At 40.1% G+C, this 17,099-nt stretch overlaps 1 protein-coding gene across 2 annotated transcripts; it reads right to left on the bottom strand.

Moving 5' to 3' along the window:
- Window positions 1-6,861: 6,861 nt before the first annotated feature.
- Window positions 6,862-11,231, bottom strand: LOC134469197 (alpha-1-antitrypsin homolog). 2 transcript variants are annotated; one of them, XM_063223320.1, is made up of 5 exons: window positions 11,157-11,231; window positions 9,463-10,104; window positions 9,068-9,338; window positions 7,604-7,748; window positions 6,862-7,147 (listed from the first exon to the last, which is right to left on the bottom strand). In XM_063223320.1, exons 2-5 carry the CDS (start codon window positions 10,094-10,096, stop codon window positions 6,950-6,952), a joined length of 1,248 nt encoding a protein of 415 aa, XP_063079390.1. In that variant the 5' UTR covers window positions 10,097-10,104; window positions 11,157-11,231; the 3' UTR covers window positions 6,862-6,949. The 2 variants fall into 2 exon arrangements, with proteins under 2 accessions (XP_063079390.1, XP_063079389.1); XM_063223319.1 differs by lacking the exon at window positions 11,157-11,231 and adding an exon at window positions 10,259-10,325.
- Between the last annotated feature and the right edge of the window lie 5,868 nt (window positions 11,232-17,099).

The raw sequence follows: 17,099 nt of genomic DNA on the forward strand, positions 1-17,099 counted from the left end.
TAAGCGTAATATAATATTTGAATTAACTTTTTTTGTGAGCATCATTTTTCATTTTATTGAAATGTTTGACAGGACAAAGAGACATCAATTTTCCTGCTGAAATAAAAACAACACAGTACGTCATATGAGAATTATATTGAAGTACTGCAGCACGACAACTGGCCAGAGTTGCATGCTGTTAGATGAGACAATTTTCTCAACAGAAAAAAAGGTATACACCGGCAACTATTTATCAGTATCACTGTTCCGTGAGCCATATTGAAGCCACTACCTGAGAGACGTGTGAGAGAGATGTGTCTATGTAGTTCAGAGATAGGAATAAAGTAGTTACTCAACAGTTACAGTTAATACAATACCAACGGCCTTTTCTAATCATTTTCTTACTGAAAAATGTGGGGGGAAAATATTGATTGTACAGGTTTGAGTCACCGACCTCCTGACAGAAACAAACAAATGGCCCGCCTACGCTGTACTCCTGACACTAAACCTGCATGATAACAAATGAAAAGGAATGTCATTTCTCTTACTGTCATTTGCCTATATAGCAATAAGGCATAGCCCACCTTCCTTTTTTATTTTCCAGTAGAATTTATTGCATGCATATTTTGTGCTATCATGGCTAATGATAAGCAGTTTTTTGTAGTTATCAAATAACTTTTTTGTTTTTAATAATTGTTTCATATTGTTTTATTACACTATTTATTATTGTTTTATATTGCAACTCTACCTTCTAATGCTGTATAAGGCAATGAAAAGATGGCTAATGCAAACGGCAAAAGCAGAGAATTAGTAGAATAGTGCGGCCGGTAACACTTTATTTTAGTGTTACATCTATGTGTAATGCATACAATGATAATGCCTGTATTGTATAAGTAACTTGTAAGGCATGTTTTAAGCAAAATCAAACATGTGTTAGGCATGCATTGTATTCACAAATGTCTTGTTCATAGACAATTAGGGATTTATTACCAATATAACCTTAGTAAGGACCTAACAAATGCTTGATTTTGGTTAGTACATGCCTTAAGTTACTTATGCACACATTAACTTTTTAGTTTTTAATAATTGTTTCATATTGTTTTATTAGTCTATTTATTATTGTTTTATATTACAACTCTACCTTCTAATGCTGTATAAGGCAATGGAAAGATGGCTAGGCTAATGAAATTTCCAAAAGCAGGGAACTAGAAGAGTGCCTGTATAGACCTCTGCTTTGCTGAGTAGTACCGCATGGAGGCGCTGTAGCCTAATGCGTAATGTGCACCCTTCTGACAGTGGTATGCTGCAGTAGTCAGCTTAGCGCAGTAACAGTACTACTTGTAGTCTAGCATTAGGTCTTAACAACACTTTGCATTCACCATTCATGACAGCAAATGTATAACAGGCGCCTTGTCCTAATGCATTACAAAGCACAATCTTTCATGCAGAATGTGATGTGCTGCTGGTTTACAGTGATAGAAATTAGATCTACTTGACTTGCATTGTGTCATTATTTCTGACACCAGTTCATGGAAAAGGTGTCTGCCAGTGGTAGAGAATCATCTTTTAAGCAGAAGCCCTTAAAAACTGAATGTGCAACAAGCCATCCAGCTGTAAACATACGCATTTATATAACTTGGGGACTAATTTCAAAGTAACATATTGATTAGACTACAGGCCAAAGATACATTTTAGTATGTGCATTTTAGTGTGAATAAAAAAGAAACTGGCGACTGCCTATGTTTAATCAGTCAGTTTAGACAGCAAGACAAAGACAGGTTGTACAGTATATTGGGTCAACATTTCAGAGGAAGCTTTTATAACTCCGGAAACAGTGTTGACAACATTGTGGAGAGGGGAGTCAAATGTCAGCGTACAATTCTGTAAGTAGCCAGTGTAAATTGCAAATCTATAGAAAAATGATATTATTTGATATTCATACAACACTAACTAGAATTTACTCATGTAGAATTGGCCCATGTACATTATGAAAAAAAAAGGGGGGGGGGCATTATTTTCGAGAAAATGGGGAAAAGTATTTTCAACGCTGTGGAGAGACAAATAACTACATGACTGAAGTCAGTGCAAGTTAAGTTTAGTTTAGTTTAGTTTAATTTAGTTTATTTAGTTTAGTTCAGCAGGGACCATCCACAATAGACATTGTTTACAGAAGTAAAAAGATGGCTTGTGCCAGATTATAGCTATATAGCTAATTTCCATCTGCAGTCCCTGGACAGGTAAAACAAAAATTAAAATACATTACATGAACAAATAAGCACATCCATAGGCCATGGGTTCATAGCCCTAAACAACACACACATACACCCACACACACATTAAAATGGCATACAGTTATGAGACATATGTTGAATTAAAAACCATATGATTAGTGTTGACAAGACTGGTTGGTTAATATCCATTTTATCACACCCCTTGAGAAGACCTGATAATCAGTAATACTTTTTAGGTCACTGGGTAGGCTATTCCATGTTTTGGATGCCCTGAAAGAGATGGCTGATTGAGCAAAATCAGTTCGTCTGATTGGGAGACTACAATCACCCCTAATGGTGGATCTTGACGTTCTGCTCATATGTTCAGAGCAGGGTTGAACAAATGTTCTTAGAGGTGGGAGTGCTGCATTGTGAATTATTTTATGAATTAGCCGCAGATCAGAAAATTGTATGATGTTTTCAAAGCTGAGCATGTTATACTTGCCCAGTATGGGACAATGGTGGTACTGAAAAGATCTTCTATCTAAGACCTTCAGGGCCTGCTTGTACAGTGAATCAATGGATTTGTTTCTTGTTGGCCTGGGACCAGCTTGATAAACAATAATTTAAGTGGGACATAATCATAGCATTGACATGGGTCACAGCAGCATCGATACTCAGTGAATTACGAATATGTCAAAAATTGGATGTGCTATACTTTACAGTATTACCAAGCTTTTTAATGTGTTTCTTAAAACTAAGAGTGGAGTCTAAGGTCACACCTAAATATTTAAACTCATCAACATTCTTCAGCTTTGTTCCATCAACATATATGTCTGGAACAACATTTAGTTTAAATCTATTGTTAAAATACATTGTAACAGTTTTGTTGGTATTTAGAGTGAGACAGGAGTTTTTTAACCACGTTGAGACCTTGGTTAGTGTTTGGGTCAGCTTATTGGCCACCTGTACAGGATATTTGACGTGTGTGTATAATACAGTGTCGTCAGCATACATCAGTATCTCCACACAATCACATACAGATGGTAGGTCATTTATGTAAGTGCTGAACAACAGAGGTCCTAATATGGAACCTTGTGGCACCCCCATAGAGCATGCTTTTAATGAAGATAATTTATCATTTATCTTAACACATTGGGCCCGATTTAATAGATAAGACTCAATCTGTCCGTTGCATTGTGCGGTGTTATTTCAACTCCACAGCTCTTAATATGAAGAGCTCAGATGCAAAACCGCCTAACTCCATTTCTGAAGACCTGCACTTCTATATTTTTAGAGAACCCAGTTGTTGGTTTGGTTTACATTCATGTACTTGATAATGCATATAAATAGATATATTACATAAATAAAATAAAAATGTGCAATTCTGATAGCTTTGTATTAAATAAAAATGAATTAAGATTATTTTCTGAAAAGTCACTTAGGGGGTTTTGCATCTGAACTCTTCATATGTACTTAATATTGAGTAAAATGAAGTCTATATTATACTGACCACTTTTTAGGATAACAACACTGGTATTATTTCCACTGTGTGCCGTGAGGTGATGAGCAAGGCAACTACTCTTTGCTCACAGTTTACACATAAACATATGTGGTTCTTAGTATAGCAGCATTTTTAGAATGTATAACTTAACATAGGCCTACTGTATACTAGCTTGCTTCATGGAAAATAGGTGAGTGCCAAAAAGTGACAAGGGTGACAGTTGTTTCAAAGCCATAGTTTTCTAGTGAACCTGCTGTGATGTAGGCTAATATAAAGGCCAGTCCCACACTGCGGTTAGCCCCTTCATGAACACCTTCTATTATGATTTTACCAGTATAGTTAAGTCATACTCTGTTATTTAATACACATGCTCTATTAAAGGTGCACTGTGTAGGATGTGGCCAGAGTAGGTATTGCAACTACCCTGCTCATTGACACTGTGATGCTTATTGCCAAATATTTTTCATGAATCTTTTCATGAATATTTACTTAATAATAAACCAACGTTTATTAGTATGACCAAAGTACAGCAATTTTTGCAGCTAAAACTGGCTATTTATTGAAATTCAATTCTACAATGCCTTGCAATGCATTACATTTCTACTGAAAGCACAGCAAATGTTTCATCAGTCATGATGAGGCAGTACAAGTAGTCAGACACTGAGCAACAATTTATTGGCTGTTTACTGTATCAGTCTGTATCAGTCTTGCAATGCTTTGAAGTGCTTTTATTTATGTAATAGGGTGAAGGTGTTCTGCTTCACCTAAAATGTTCCCCATGCAGGGTTAACCCAATCAATGATCCAAGAGGCATGTGATAGAGAAAATCAAAAATAGTTTTATTTTTTACAATAAATGTGACAAAAAAAGAAAGAAAAGAAAGAAAAAGGGGATTGAAACTGAGGCTGTATGGGCAGCAGGCTAGTACATACACAGTGGGCCCCTCTACTACTACCCTAGGTGACCCCAAACCCAGTTCTGGTAAATAGTGAAGGCACTGCACTCTTGTGAAAACCACACAACTCAGTAATCCACAGCAAACCACTTTACACACAATACTGTACTATTTTGTGCTGACACACAAGGACCCTTGCTATAGGTATGCTCAAAAGTGGAGCTAAACAGTTCTGCTACCCAGAGCCTCAGTTCAACAACAAAAAAAGGAACTAGAAAGATAAAAAAGTAAATCTCGCCATAGACACAGAAATACTATTTAAAAGCACCTGGCTTGGAGGTAATTTACGGAGGGGAGAAAGCGGCACAAACACTCAGGTAGCTGCACTGGTGCCGCTGTAACAACCCAAAAACACACACATCAGTATACACATACATACACAATGATTTTAGGGCATTCACATTTTTGTTATTCATTTGTACACACATTCACATTCATGGCATCCTATGATGGGTAAAACTGGTTAAGCGTGTGACGTTGGGCAAGCTAGAGGAGGTTACAAAGTTAAACACTAGATACCTGCGACCATGGGCTCCTAGGTGCATTTCTTTTGGTGGCGTGGGGGATGCAAGTCAAGCACACAAACACTTCCCCTGTTGCATTTAAACACAGACGTTCCGGTTTTATCACTTGGCATTTGTGACACTAATTGCAAACAATTACCATGGTTTTACATCAAAGGCGATAGAAAAACATCATGAACACAAGACAGTGCTTCTACCTGATGCTGACTTGTTTGTTCCACTGTGGGGTAGTGCTCAACCATTCAGCAGCAAGCGGTTAGCTTCCTCTAGAAGTAGCCTTAAGCTACAACTGTCCAAACGTGCATCCCAATATGTGTCCTTGCCTCCTCCACTTGTGCTTGTCTCCTCGTCCCGCCTCCTCGCCCCTCCTCCGTGGAGAAAACTATAAAGTTTCCCAGCTGTCAGCCTCGCCACAACAACTTTTGAGGGACTGTTTTTCATTCACCATCCCAATTGCAAATGAGAAAAAGACTTTACAATTGAGCTTTTGCAAGATATTGAAATATAATGCTGTTGTCAGTGATGTCATCATGACGAGAAGCAAGTGGAGGAGGCAAGTGGAGGAGGCAAGGTCACATATTGGGATGCACCCAATGTACACAGAGCAAGGAGACTTGGTGTGCATCCCAATATGTGACCTTGCCTCCTCCACTTGCCTCCTCCACTTGCTTCTCGTCACGATGACATCACTGACAACAGCATTATATTTCAATATCTTGCAAAAGCTCAATTGTAAAGTCTTTTTCTCATTTGCAATTGGGATGGTGAATGAAAAACAGTCCCTCAAAAGTTGTTGTGGCGAGGATGACAGCTGGGAAACTTTATAGTTTTCTCCACGGAGGAGGGGCGAGGAGGCGGGACGAGGAGACAAGCGCAAGTGGAGGAGGCAAGGACACATATTGGGATGCACCCATTGAGTGCAGCCTTAAGCTACACTGAAGCAGTCTCTACCTGCACTACTGTGCCACACTACTGTAGCCATAGACTACTAAAACAATGGCACCATGCAACATGCATGGCCTTGTAGCCTTAAGCTACAACCAGGGTAACTTCTCCCTGCTCTGTGCACAAAGACTTTACAAAACTTCTCTCCTCCCTTTATCCTCCCCATGTTTCAGGCTTCCTGTTTCAGAAGACTAGGGTCGGCTTCAAATCAGTGCTCCCTCCACTGGCAGGGAGTGTATGTGTGCGCGCTAATGAGTGCATGTGTGTGCATTAACGCATGTATATGTGTGCATAAAACAAATAAAAACAACAACAGGCGCTACACCTGGTTACATTTAATTTAACATTCATTTGCTCCTCAAATATCCACAGAAGTAATTGAAACGTAAAAAAAATGCTGCATCGATTCTGGAACTTGCCGCATTGTATTGTCCATGCCCCGCATTGCATTGCTGAATCGATTATTGTTGACACCACTAGAAAACAGTGATATTGTACGGCTAGAAATCATTGCACCATTAGGCCAAGCAGTTTGTAATGGGATTGAAAAATGTCAGTTAAGAATCCTGTTACAGTAGCATACTGAAAAAGCACCCTTGAACCAGGCACATAACCTATGCTAAATGCAATAATATTAAGAACAATCATAGATTCATCACAGGGCATAATTTTACACATATACCTTGCCCTTGAGGTTAACGCAATAATGCAAATAAAGGACAGCAAAAATGATATTGAGCAGAGTTCATGGTTGGTGATCAACGTGACTTTTATTACATACACATGTAAACCATCTAAAAATCGGGGTACATCAATTTATTTTCCTTCTTTATCAGGCTGTAGGATTTGTAATCTTGCCCATGAATAAAATAGATTTAGTGGTATATTCAACAATGAAAACTAAAAAGGGCCTGTTGATTTTGATGAGCTTGGGTTGGACAGGTGCAGACATCAGGACAATCTCTACTGTTGTGGCGGCGGCTGCTTCGGTTCCCTTCTCATTCACGTTGAGAACTGCTTGATGTTCCACCTGAAGGGATTGAAGACAGACTTGAGTTGGATGAAATCTTCTTGAATGAAGCTACAGTATGAGACTTACATTGGCATAAAGCATCTTTACATTTGCCAGACGCTTTATAACCAAAGCGACTTTCAAACGAGGACATAATCATGGCCAACTTCACTAGCAGATACAAAGTACACAGGAAATATGCAAGTGTAGATGCAAAGAAGGGTTAGGGTTTTTTAGTGAAGTAGAGTACACACACACACACATTATGTCAAGAGTCTGGCGTGGGGCTAGGACAGCTCAGACATTAGTCTAGTAGTCACGAAAGAGGAGTCTTTACTTTCTTCTTGAAGGCTGCAAGAGATGTGAAGCATCACTTGGCAATCTTGCGTCTTGCGCAATTTTACATTGCCCCAAGTGAACACAAATGTGAAAAGTCATCAAGTGCATCATGAACTTAAATGCATAAATACATACCTTCGATACTTTAACTTTTTCTCCCGTCATGCCAGAAAGATCTGCTGTGTCAGAGAAAGCACTGACAACTCCCATTGCCTCCAAGGTGTCTTTCAATGAAAATTTGCCTGAGGTAGAGTACTTTGGCATTTCAATTTTCACAGAGCTGAAAGGAAAAGAAACATTGTACGGCAATTAAAATATGCCTTTTATGAGGCGGCCAAAAGCATTTCATGAAAAGGCTAACTCAACACTCAGAAGTAGAGATGTCCGATATTGGCTTTCTTGCCGATATCCGATATGCCGATATTGTCCAACTCTCAATTTTCGATTCCAATATCGGCTGATATCGATGTCGATATATGTGGGTTATTTTTCCTCAAATCAAATTTTAGGTAAAATTACACATCTCCTGTTGTGGAACAAAATATGCTTCATTTTATTGTAGATGCATTCTCGAATGCAACAAAGCTTTCCAAATATTAACATCGTCTGTGCAAAATAGAAAAATAATTAAGGAGAAAAGTGTCCAGTAATTCAAGCATCATTATATCGGTTTTGATAGGTCAAAAATCTGATACCGATATTGACTGATATTACATTTTATGCTATTATCGGGCCGATAATATCGGTGGGTCGATATTATCGGACATCTCTACTCAGAAGTCCTACATATTTTCTTAAGCAGTATTTTTTGTCCCATATCCTAGATGTTGACTTCTCATCTATTATCCAACACTGTTTGATCCATTTGCCTGTTTTATTTTCTTGCGGTAGCACTTCAGTTACTACCTCAGCAGAAATTGAATTGGATTTAACCAGATGCATTTTACATGCTGTTATACAGTAAAATCCTATAATTTATGCACAACTAACAGCTGAAGTGATCTCGCCTCAAATTTGGCTCAAAAACTCGAATTCGGGAGTTAGAATGAGAGTCTAATTTCCTCAAAACATGACGTTCTAATTTAACCGGCACCATTGATATGCATTACTGAAGTAGTGAACAGACTGGGTCAAATCCGGCCTATTTGGCAAGACCAATCAAGATCCCCCCTCTGCTAATTTAACTCTTGGGGTCCAACTCAAAATCAAACCTCCCTTGTGGCCTGTGGCCTCGTGCTTTGGAAAGTACCCCTAGGCATAACGACATTTGGGGTTTTTTCACAAGCAAAAGGAGAGGAAGGGAGGTTCGGTATTGAGTTGGACACTTGTTTTATGACAGGTTTGTGAACTCCCTCACCAGTAGGTGGCAGCATGACATTTTAATATTGATTTGTCACTGAGTGACTTGAAAGTTTTGCATTAACAGATTCAAGAGGTAACGGCTGACTCATCTCTTCTATCAATTAAGAAATGCAAAAACTTCATCCAGCACCAGTGGTCAACCTCATCAGCCTGCAATCATCCATGAATCACTATATTATATCACTGTAAGGAATATTTGATGAGAATTTAAAAAAACACGATTGCATAAGACATTACCCTCCTCTCGCTGCTGACATCCAGTGCCTCAGATGGTGGCGGCAGATGCTGTCCTCCACCTCTTTCATCTTGCCCTCGTCGGGCAGCACGATGATCATGGAGGCGTCGCCCTTGTATGGAATCCTCAGCACAGTGGTGAAGTTGTCCTTGTCTTCGTAGTACTCATAGTAGCCCTGTTTGTGCATCATATCTACAGATACCTTCGTGTTTTCATCCACCAAGAAGTCGTCTTTTACCGTTGACCGCTCGTTAAACATTCTCTGCCATAGCCCTGAAAAGCAGAAACAAACAAACAGAAGCAACGGAAAACGAAGGATCAGCAATCTCTAAAAGAACAGGGGAAATGTTTCACCATACTTTCAATGTGACTATACTGTACCTTTAAGCAGACCTACCTTTGAAGTAGACACAGTTAATGAGCATGACAAGGGTGGCAGGATCGACCTCCTTCACCATGTCAGCGATCGTGTTGTTGGTGTGTTCTGCAATGTACTTGTTGATCTCCTCCTTGGCGACATCTGGTTTGGAGAAATCAACGGAGAGTGCCTCACTGTCAAAATAGTGCTTGGCATCCTCCAAGAACTTGTCGACGATCTTTGCCCCCTGCATAACGGCAACAGCATTGCTTGCATCCAGCGTAATTTCTTTCTGCTTGCCCAGCATGTGTGTGATGTGCTCGTAGGCCACGTTGACCGTCTCGGGGGTCATTTCTTCGTAGCCAAGAGCCTTGTAGATCTCGGAGAAGGTGTCACCCTTCGCCCCAAGGGCCAGCATGGACAGAGCCATGGAAATACTGAATGGCGAGAAGAAGATGTTCTTCGACTGGTACTCGGGCATGGCACTCAGTTTCTTGTACAGATTAAAGCCAAATTCTGCATTGGGTTCTTTAAGTACAAGTTTCTCCTCGTGCTGTGGATGAGGCTCGTCTGGTCCATGATGGAGATGGGCGTCGTGGTCGCCCTGTGGAGCAGCCCAGGTCACGGACAGCAGCAGGGCCGCAAACACACCACTGTGAACGATGGCTCTCATGTTCTGATCTATAAAGTACACAATGCAAAGCAATACATTAAAGACAGCAGGGCCGCAATCACACCACTGTGCACTAGCGCTCTCATGTTCTGATCTGTAAAGTAGGTAATGAAGAAAACCGCACACCGATGAACTCCCATTTAAGCCGTTTTTCTTCATTACCTATGGATTAACTTTTTTGAACCGACACCCGAAACCAGTTACCAGTGGATGTGCGTGAGAATCGATTCTGATCTGTAAAGTACACAATGCAGAGCAATACATTAAAAAGCAGAATGTGGGTGCATGATGGTTCAATGGAGTGAGACACGGGACCTAGGGTGAATTCCGACCTGAGGTCATTTCCCACTGTTTTGGTATCCATATGGGAGAGTACTTGAAAAGCTTTGATACGAAACACTTTGTAGAAATATCAGACATGCAGTATAGTGTAACAGATAACAGTAAGCACACACAAATCCACTTCTGAACATATGCAGCAACAGTACTGTTGTCTCTATCATTAGGTTTTGTTAAAAAAAAAAGCCGTACTCTCGGGTGTAATTCCTGCCGTTTGATCCAGGGACTGCAGGAATTACCACCGAGACTGCTGCAATTTTTTTTTTTTTTTTAAACTAAATATGAACTTTGCTGTTTGCTTGCACCCGAAGACCTTAGAAATAGTTGGGAGTTGAGCGCACTTTCTAAAAAAAGGCTGCAACAACATACTGTAGTCATGGTTGGCTTTTATATAGACAGTTCACATAAATAAAAAATAAATTGTAAATATATCAGGGTTCATAACCAGGGTGGCACACAACATGCAACATGAGCAAATGAGTCACTTCTATAAACTACATCTGTTACAAATATAACAATAATGGCAGTAATAACATGAATACTAATAACAAATATGGCCTATTCAATTATATATTCAATAATCTTAACGTCAATGTTTCAATGCAAGGAGATATTCCAATTTACATCGAAGAGGATCTTGACTATTGTTCAAATTATGACTGCAATTACAAACAGGACAGTTGGCTAAACTATTGAACATGATTAGATAATTTGGTCTTACCTTTAATGCCTGCCCTACCAGCACTAAGTTAAGGGAAAGTTTTACATTTATAGCAATCTTGAAAGTAGACTTTGCATTTCCAGTAAATATTAACTTGGTGACCCTGGGGTCATTTGTTGCAAGCATCGACCAAATTGATGCAACATGTCCTTCAAAACCAGCTGACCCGTTTGACAACAGAGAAAGATAGGCTACTGGTTGGTTGTACTATGATGGTAAACCCTACCTGTTGGATAAATAAGTAATAATAATGGACTGACACATAATTAACACAGAGAATTATTTTTTGCACAGTCTACGTGCAACATAACATGCAAACAAATATCACATTACATGATTTCCATGATCTTCGCCTCTTGGCTTAAAGCAGAGGTGGGCAAACTCAGGCCTGGGTGCCATATGCGGCCCGCTGAGTCATTTCATCCGGCCCACAGAGCCTTTACAAGAACAAGACAACTTTTCAATTATAAAAATGATACGGTCATCCATCATCCTTAAATTACTACTCAAGACAGTGGTGTTGCAGACTTGAGATTAACCAAGTACATGGGATACTATATTCATCTTAATACATGCCATTATACAGTATGTCAGCGCAAGCTTTCATTTTTCGAGTAATACACATCATCGTCTTTCCACCCCTCCACGCTATCGGATTGGCTCCCTACCTCCGGCAAGCACTTTGGGATGAGCATCCATTGCTGTCTTTCAGACCGGAACAATTGTGCAAAACATCATGGGATTTCCCAGTCTAGGAGTCTATGGGATTTTCAAACTTCCAGGCCCTGAAAGTCATATGCCAGCCTCAGCTGTGATGCAAAAGGTCCTGGTGCATTACTGTCCGAAATGTTAACACTTAAAATGGGGCATGTTTTAGGGGGCACTGGAACTGAGATCCTGTTGCACCTTTTGACTGCTTGCATAGTACTGGCTTCTTTGTGCTAAACTGTGTTCAAATTAGTTAACTAGATGGAAACAGATCTGTCCTTCTTCACTCAAGCGGACGGCAGCGGGCAGCGGTGTCCCATTAAAATAAATGGAAACATAGCGAACTAGCTTTGGCTGTGGGGAATTTTGAACAGGACTGGCCGAGCACGCCGATGCTGTCGGTGTGAAAGGCAGAGTAGAACACACCAGCCGAAACTAAACAGAAAGAGTCTCAGTCTTCTTGCTGCTGTTCCGCGACGCTCTAGTCTGAATCTAGCCTTATTTGAACAGCCGACAACACAACACGTCTTCAGCATATTGAGCGTGAACAATGCTAGTCTACAGGTCTTTGTCTTTCGTTCATTCTTTCCCAACACCACCAATTGACTTGTCTTGGCTTATCCCCCTATGTTTTCCCCCAAAAAGAGGCGTAATGCACATGGCACACGTGAAGCCGGTTCCATGTATAGAGGTAGAGCATTTCACTAGGACTGGATTCGAAACGGAAGGCAGTGGCTCAATGACTCCCCCGACATAAACAGGTCTCTCATCAGATATGTGAAATTAGCTGATGAGGCGGTCATTACGAATAGCACTAACGAGTGCGCTGCCGTGCGCATTTGATGTTACAGCGATTCTATGGCGGGAGTTACGCTCATCACGTTAGCGCTTAGCTTACACAGGCTATATGAGTAGTGAATAGCCGGCAGACAGCAGAATCATAAAATAGGCTATACCGTAAATAGATCTAGCAACCACATATTTAGATACCACAATGTTGATTTATACCTTCGATTCTCAATATCTACGTACATAAGTGTGAGAATAAAGAGAGTTTTAAGGTAGGACCTCATGTGGCAGCCATGTTTGTTTTCAGATTCCCCGTTGAGAGGGAGCATGCACAGCATTTTGGATATAAGGCAGCACCAAGTCAGCATCTGATGTTGCCCTCAACATATCCCTGTTACGCCCACAAATGCAGTGAACTGCCAAAGGAGGAAATAAAGCAATTTTTCATTTCGAATCACACTTGATGGCTCGATGTCCAGTTAGCTCACTGGAAGGACAGCTACCTTTCCCAATTTCAATGTCAATGGGGCACCTAAGTCTTCACCCCTTCCGGGTGGCTCATGGGGCTGGGAAGGCAAAAACTTTTGACTGGGCTGTACTGGACTGATCAAAGCTATTTTCCGATCCACCTCGCATTTCCCTGTCGATCACACATATGCTGTGCCTCGGAATTAATAACAACCAATGGTGTGCTTGTTGACTTCACTTGGCAAGCAATTTTTAAGTTGTGTGCGTGCAAAAATATGTAATTATTTGGACTACACAACAGACGTCGCATGTCCGACGTGCAGCCACTTAAGCCGCGGTGCAGCGGTAGGGTTGGCTGTGCCTCGGTTCACGTCAAATATGCGAGGCGTACGTGTAGTCTCTAACACAGTTTTGCACAAAAAATAAGTTTCCTGCGTGTCGAAAATGAGTGGTCTTACGACGCAAATCGAAACCTTTCAAATTCACTGTCATCATATGTGAAATCCGGAGCACATGCCAAACGGGATGAGGATTTAGTTTGACTCGCTCCATTAACTCCAATTCAAAATTTTGAGAGATCCAGCCCCACGGATCGGAAATAGAAGGGCGTGACTTAGGTGCCCCATGCAAAATGGAGAACACGCCCACCTCTGTCACCTCTTTCTGACTGAAACTGTGCGAATATGAAGTGACACTTTACTCAAGGACCAGATTTGTTATGCCAGGCTAAATATCTACTTAAATCATGTGAGTTTATAAAATATTTTTTTTAAATCAAATCTTAATTATGCAGATATTTAGCAACACACTTCAACTATTGTCTTTGTATGATGTGTTGATGGTCATTTTCACATTATAAAGCCATGTTTTCACAGACGTGAGCCCCCCCCCCCAAAAAAAATTGCAGTGAAGAGGGGGCGGGGGCGGGGGCGGTCACCTCTAGTCTAATGAGTTACGGTACCTCTAGTAGGGTTGGAAAGGGGGGTCCACGGATTTTGTTATGGCACCTGATTTTTTCATATCTTTGAAGTATGTACTTTCTGAATTTGACAGGTACCAAGCTGAAATAAAGTCCCATGGCCTTCATTTTTAACCATTTAATGCACCTGACTGGAACCCAACAGATTGAAACAATGATACAGAATAGGTCATAACTTTTGAAGTAAACTACATACAGAGACAAATTAACACATTTTCAAATACAATAGTAATGAAATTAAGTTGTTGTTTTAGACTTCTAACAACTCTTAAACAGCATATTTGGTCATAAACAGCAATAAAATGGCCTAAAAGACACTCAACTATCTTTTCATTCTTTCAAGTTTTATTTTCTTTTGTCCACCACCTGCTCTTCCTTTATCATTTGCAGTGTAAATGTGACCATTATATCGGGTTTTAAGCTGACATAATGACCCTCAGTCTCCATTTTTCACCCTTTAATGCACCTGACTGGAACCTCACAGATTGAAACAATGATACAGAATGGGTCATATTTTGAAGTAAACTACGTACAGAGACACATTAATACATTTTTCCATACAATATTAACCTGCGGAATGGAATTAAGTTGTTGTCTTTAACATTTGGCAACATTTGAATTGCGCTTATTATTGCAGATTATTGCACTTGAAATGGCCTTTTATTGCGCCTGACTGGAACCCGACAGATTGAAACAATGATGCAGAATGGGTAATTGCCGTACAATATTGACCTGAAAAATGAAATTAAGTTGTTGGTTTGACATTTGACAACATTTTAACTTAGTATACATTATAAAAACGACAATGTGGGTTGACTTTTAAAGTACCGTAAACAACAAACAGTTGTATTAAGTGGAAGATGAATTTTTTAAGCGAGATACTGTTTCAACCTGAAACCCTATAGGGGTTAACTATCACCATCACCATTCAAAGGTTCAAGAAACACAGAAGGCTTTTTTATGATTCATTAGTAAAACCTTCAAAAAGTGTGAGGTAAAGGCACATCCCAAAAAGTAATTGCCGTGGGTGCAGGACATAAAAGAACACACAAGAAAAAAGGAAAGACTATCCGCACACCACAGCAGCTCCCTTGTCGTAATTTAATGTGTGAAAAGCTGACATGACGTCTCGACCTGTAAGGTCTTCATCAGGACCCAGCCAAAATCATCAACAGTTCACGAGGCAAATGCCATGTATGCCTTATGGCCATTCCAGCTATGGTGCTGACTGGCTAGTTATCTCATCTTATACAATAGTTAGATCCGGTCGACTTATTTCACAAATTGTGATTGGACAAGAGGCGTTCTACACGTCACTAGGAGTGAGAGTATCCTCCAACACTCTATGAATGACTCTTGACATCTAATAATCACTCCGCGACCAACGATACAAAGTAACCGTAACCAACGTGGTGCGCGTTGCGCAGCAACCAAAGACAATAACTGGAACTATTTTTCCGGAGCGGAGGAACAAGCCAGTGGTGGACAGTAACGAAGTAAATGTAATTCGTTACTGTACTTAAGTAACATTTCCATACTTTCATACTTTACTCAAGTATTTTTATTTGGTAAGACTTTATACTTTTACTTCACTACATTTCAAAGCGAAATTTAGTACTTTCACTCCGTTACATTTACAGAAACACTCGTTCCTTTTTTTTTTAAAGACGATACACGGCAGGTGAATTAATTCATTTTTAATGCCCTGGTCAAATGAAATCTGAGATTTCACGCTTGTGTGAAGAAAGTGAAACTGAATCCGATTGGCAGACTCAGAGATTCGGCATTGTGATTGGTTGTAATGTGTCACGTGACAACAAGCGCTACTGTAGGCCTACAGAATTAGTTTCAGAAGGAAAGCGAGCAGAGCAATACCACTGTCCACTGTTGCGCCTTGCGAGACGAATTGAAATAAGAAGAAACGGTACTTTGTAGTAACACGCGGAAAGCACAGCAAAACAATAAAGCAGGCGACAATAACGTTGTTAGAGTGTAGCGTCGTATTCGTTGTGTGAGGGGGGAGAGGTTTAGCTCGTAGGCTGCACTCGCCTGTCAAAGACGAAATGTGTCAGATAGGTTTCGCGTTTGAACTGAATAATCAGCGAATTGATACTTAATGTTGGCCCTACTGCTTATTTGACTTACTGTGCTATATCTGTGTTATGTCTTACAATAGAGTCACATAATTGCCGCGTTGCCGTGTTGATTTCTTGAGTCAAGTAGGCTACACAGGATGCCTAAACATGCTGCTTATTCCAAACCATGCAGGTCCAGGCGCACAACTCCGTGATAGCATTCTTTCCCCTCAATACATTGCAGTATTTTCTGAAGTAGTTTGGGATATCAATTACTTGTCTAATAGACTCCCCTGTCACCAAAAAAATGATTTGCTTCAACTTTATGGAAAAGAGGCTTGTGTAAAGGGTTTGTATCTTTACATGAGGATTGCCATGCCCACCATATGTTGCAAAGTGAGGCTACATGCAACATGTGTCCTTGCAACATGTATCCTTTCCCTTAAGTCAGGTCAGTAGGCTACAGTGGATATGAAAAGCACTGGCAATACCACCAAAGTGAGGTTGTAAAAAACAAGAGTAAGAAAGTGTTTTAAAAAAAGAGAAAAAAAGTGGACTTTGGCTAAATATTGGCCCAGTGATGTGCACAAGCACAAAAGGCTTTTTCATGATCAGACAGATAAGTGTTCCAACTAAGTATCAAGTAGGCTATTGCAAATCATTGGCATCTAGCAAATAGAGACCATTACAAGTGAAGATGTTCCTATCTTTAAAGGTAGCTTAGAATCGCAAGAAGTCTGTTTGTCCATACATAGGCCTAAGCCAACCTTAACATAACCAAACACTACATAATAATAATAATAAGAAGAAGAAGAAGAAGAAGAGGAAGAGGTCTACCAAAACCATAATTATAACAAAAATTAAACATAAAGCACTTTATTGGCTACTACTCTAACTCCTTGCTGTCACAAATAAGTAGGCCTA

This window comes from Engraulis encrasicolus, chromosome 18 (genome assembly GCF_034702125.1).
Source record: "Engraulis encrasicolus isolate BLACKSEA-1 chromosome 18, IST_EnEncr_1.0, whole genome shotgun sequence".
In the NCBI taxonomy this organism is placed as follows: domain Eukaryota; kingdom Metazoa; phylum Chordata; class Actinopteri; order Clupeiformes; family Engraulidae; genus Engraulis; species Engraulis encrasicolus.

Bases quoted from the DNA above. Each gene is read 5' to 3' on its own strand.
- LOC134469197 (XM_063223320.1), bottom strand. From the start codon at position 10,096: ATGAGAGCCATCGTTCACAGTGGTGTGTTTGCGGCCCTGCTGCTGTCC. The intron at 7,749-9,067 runs GTAATGTCTTAT...TTTTCCTTTCAG, and splicing joins ATGTCAGCAGCGAGAGGAGG to CTCTGTGAAAATTGAAATGC. The intron at 7,148-7,603 runs GTATGTATTTAT...CAATCCCTTCAG, and splicing joins AAAAAGTTAAAGTATCGAAG to GTGGAACATCAAGCAGTTCT.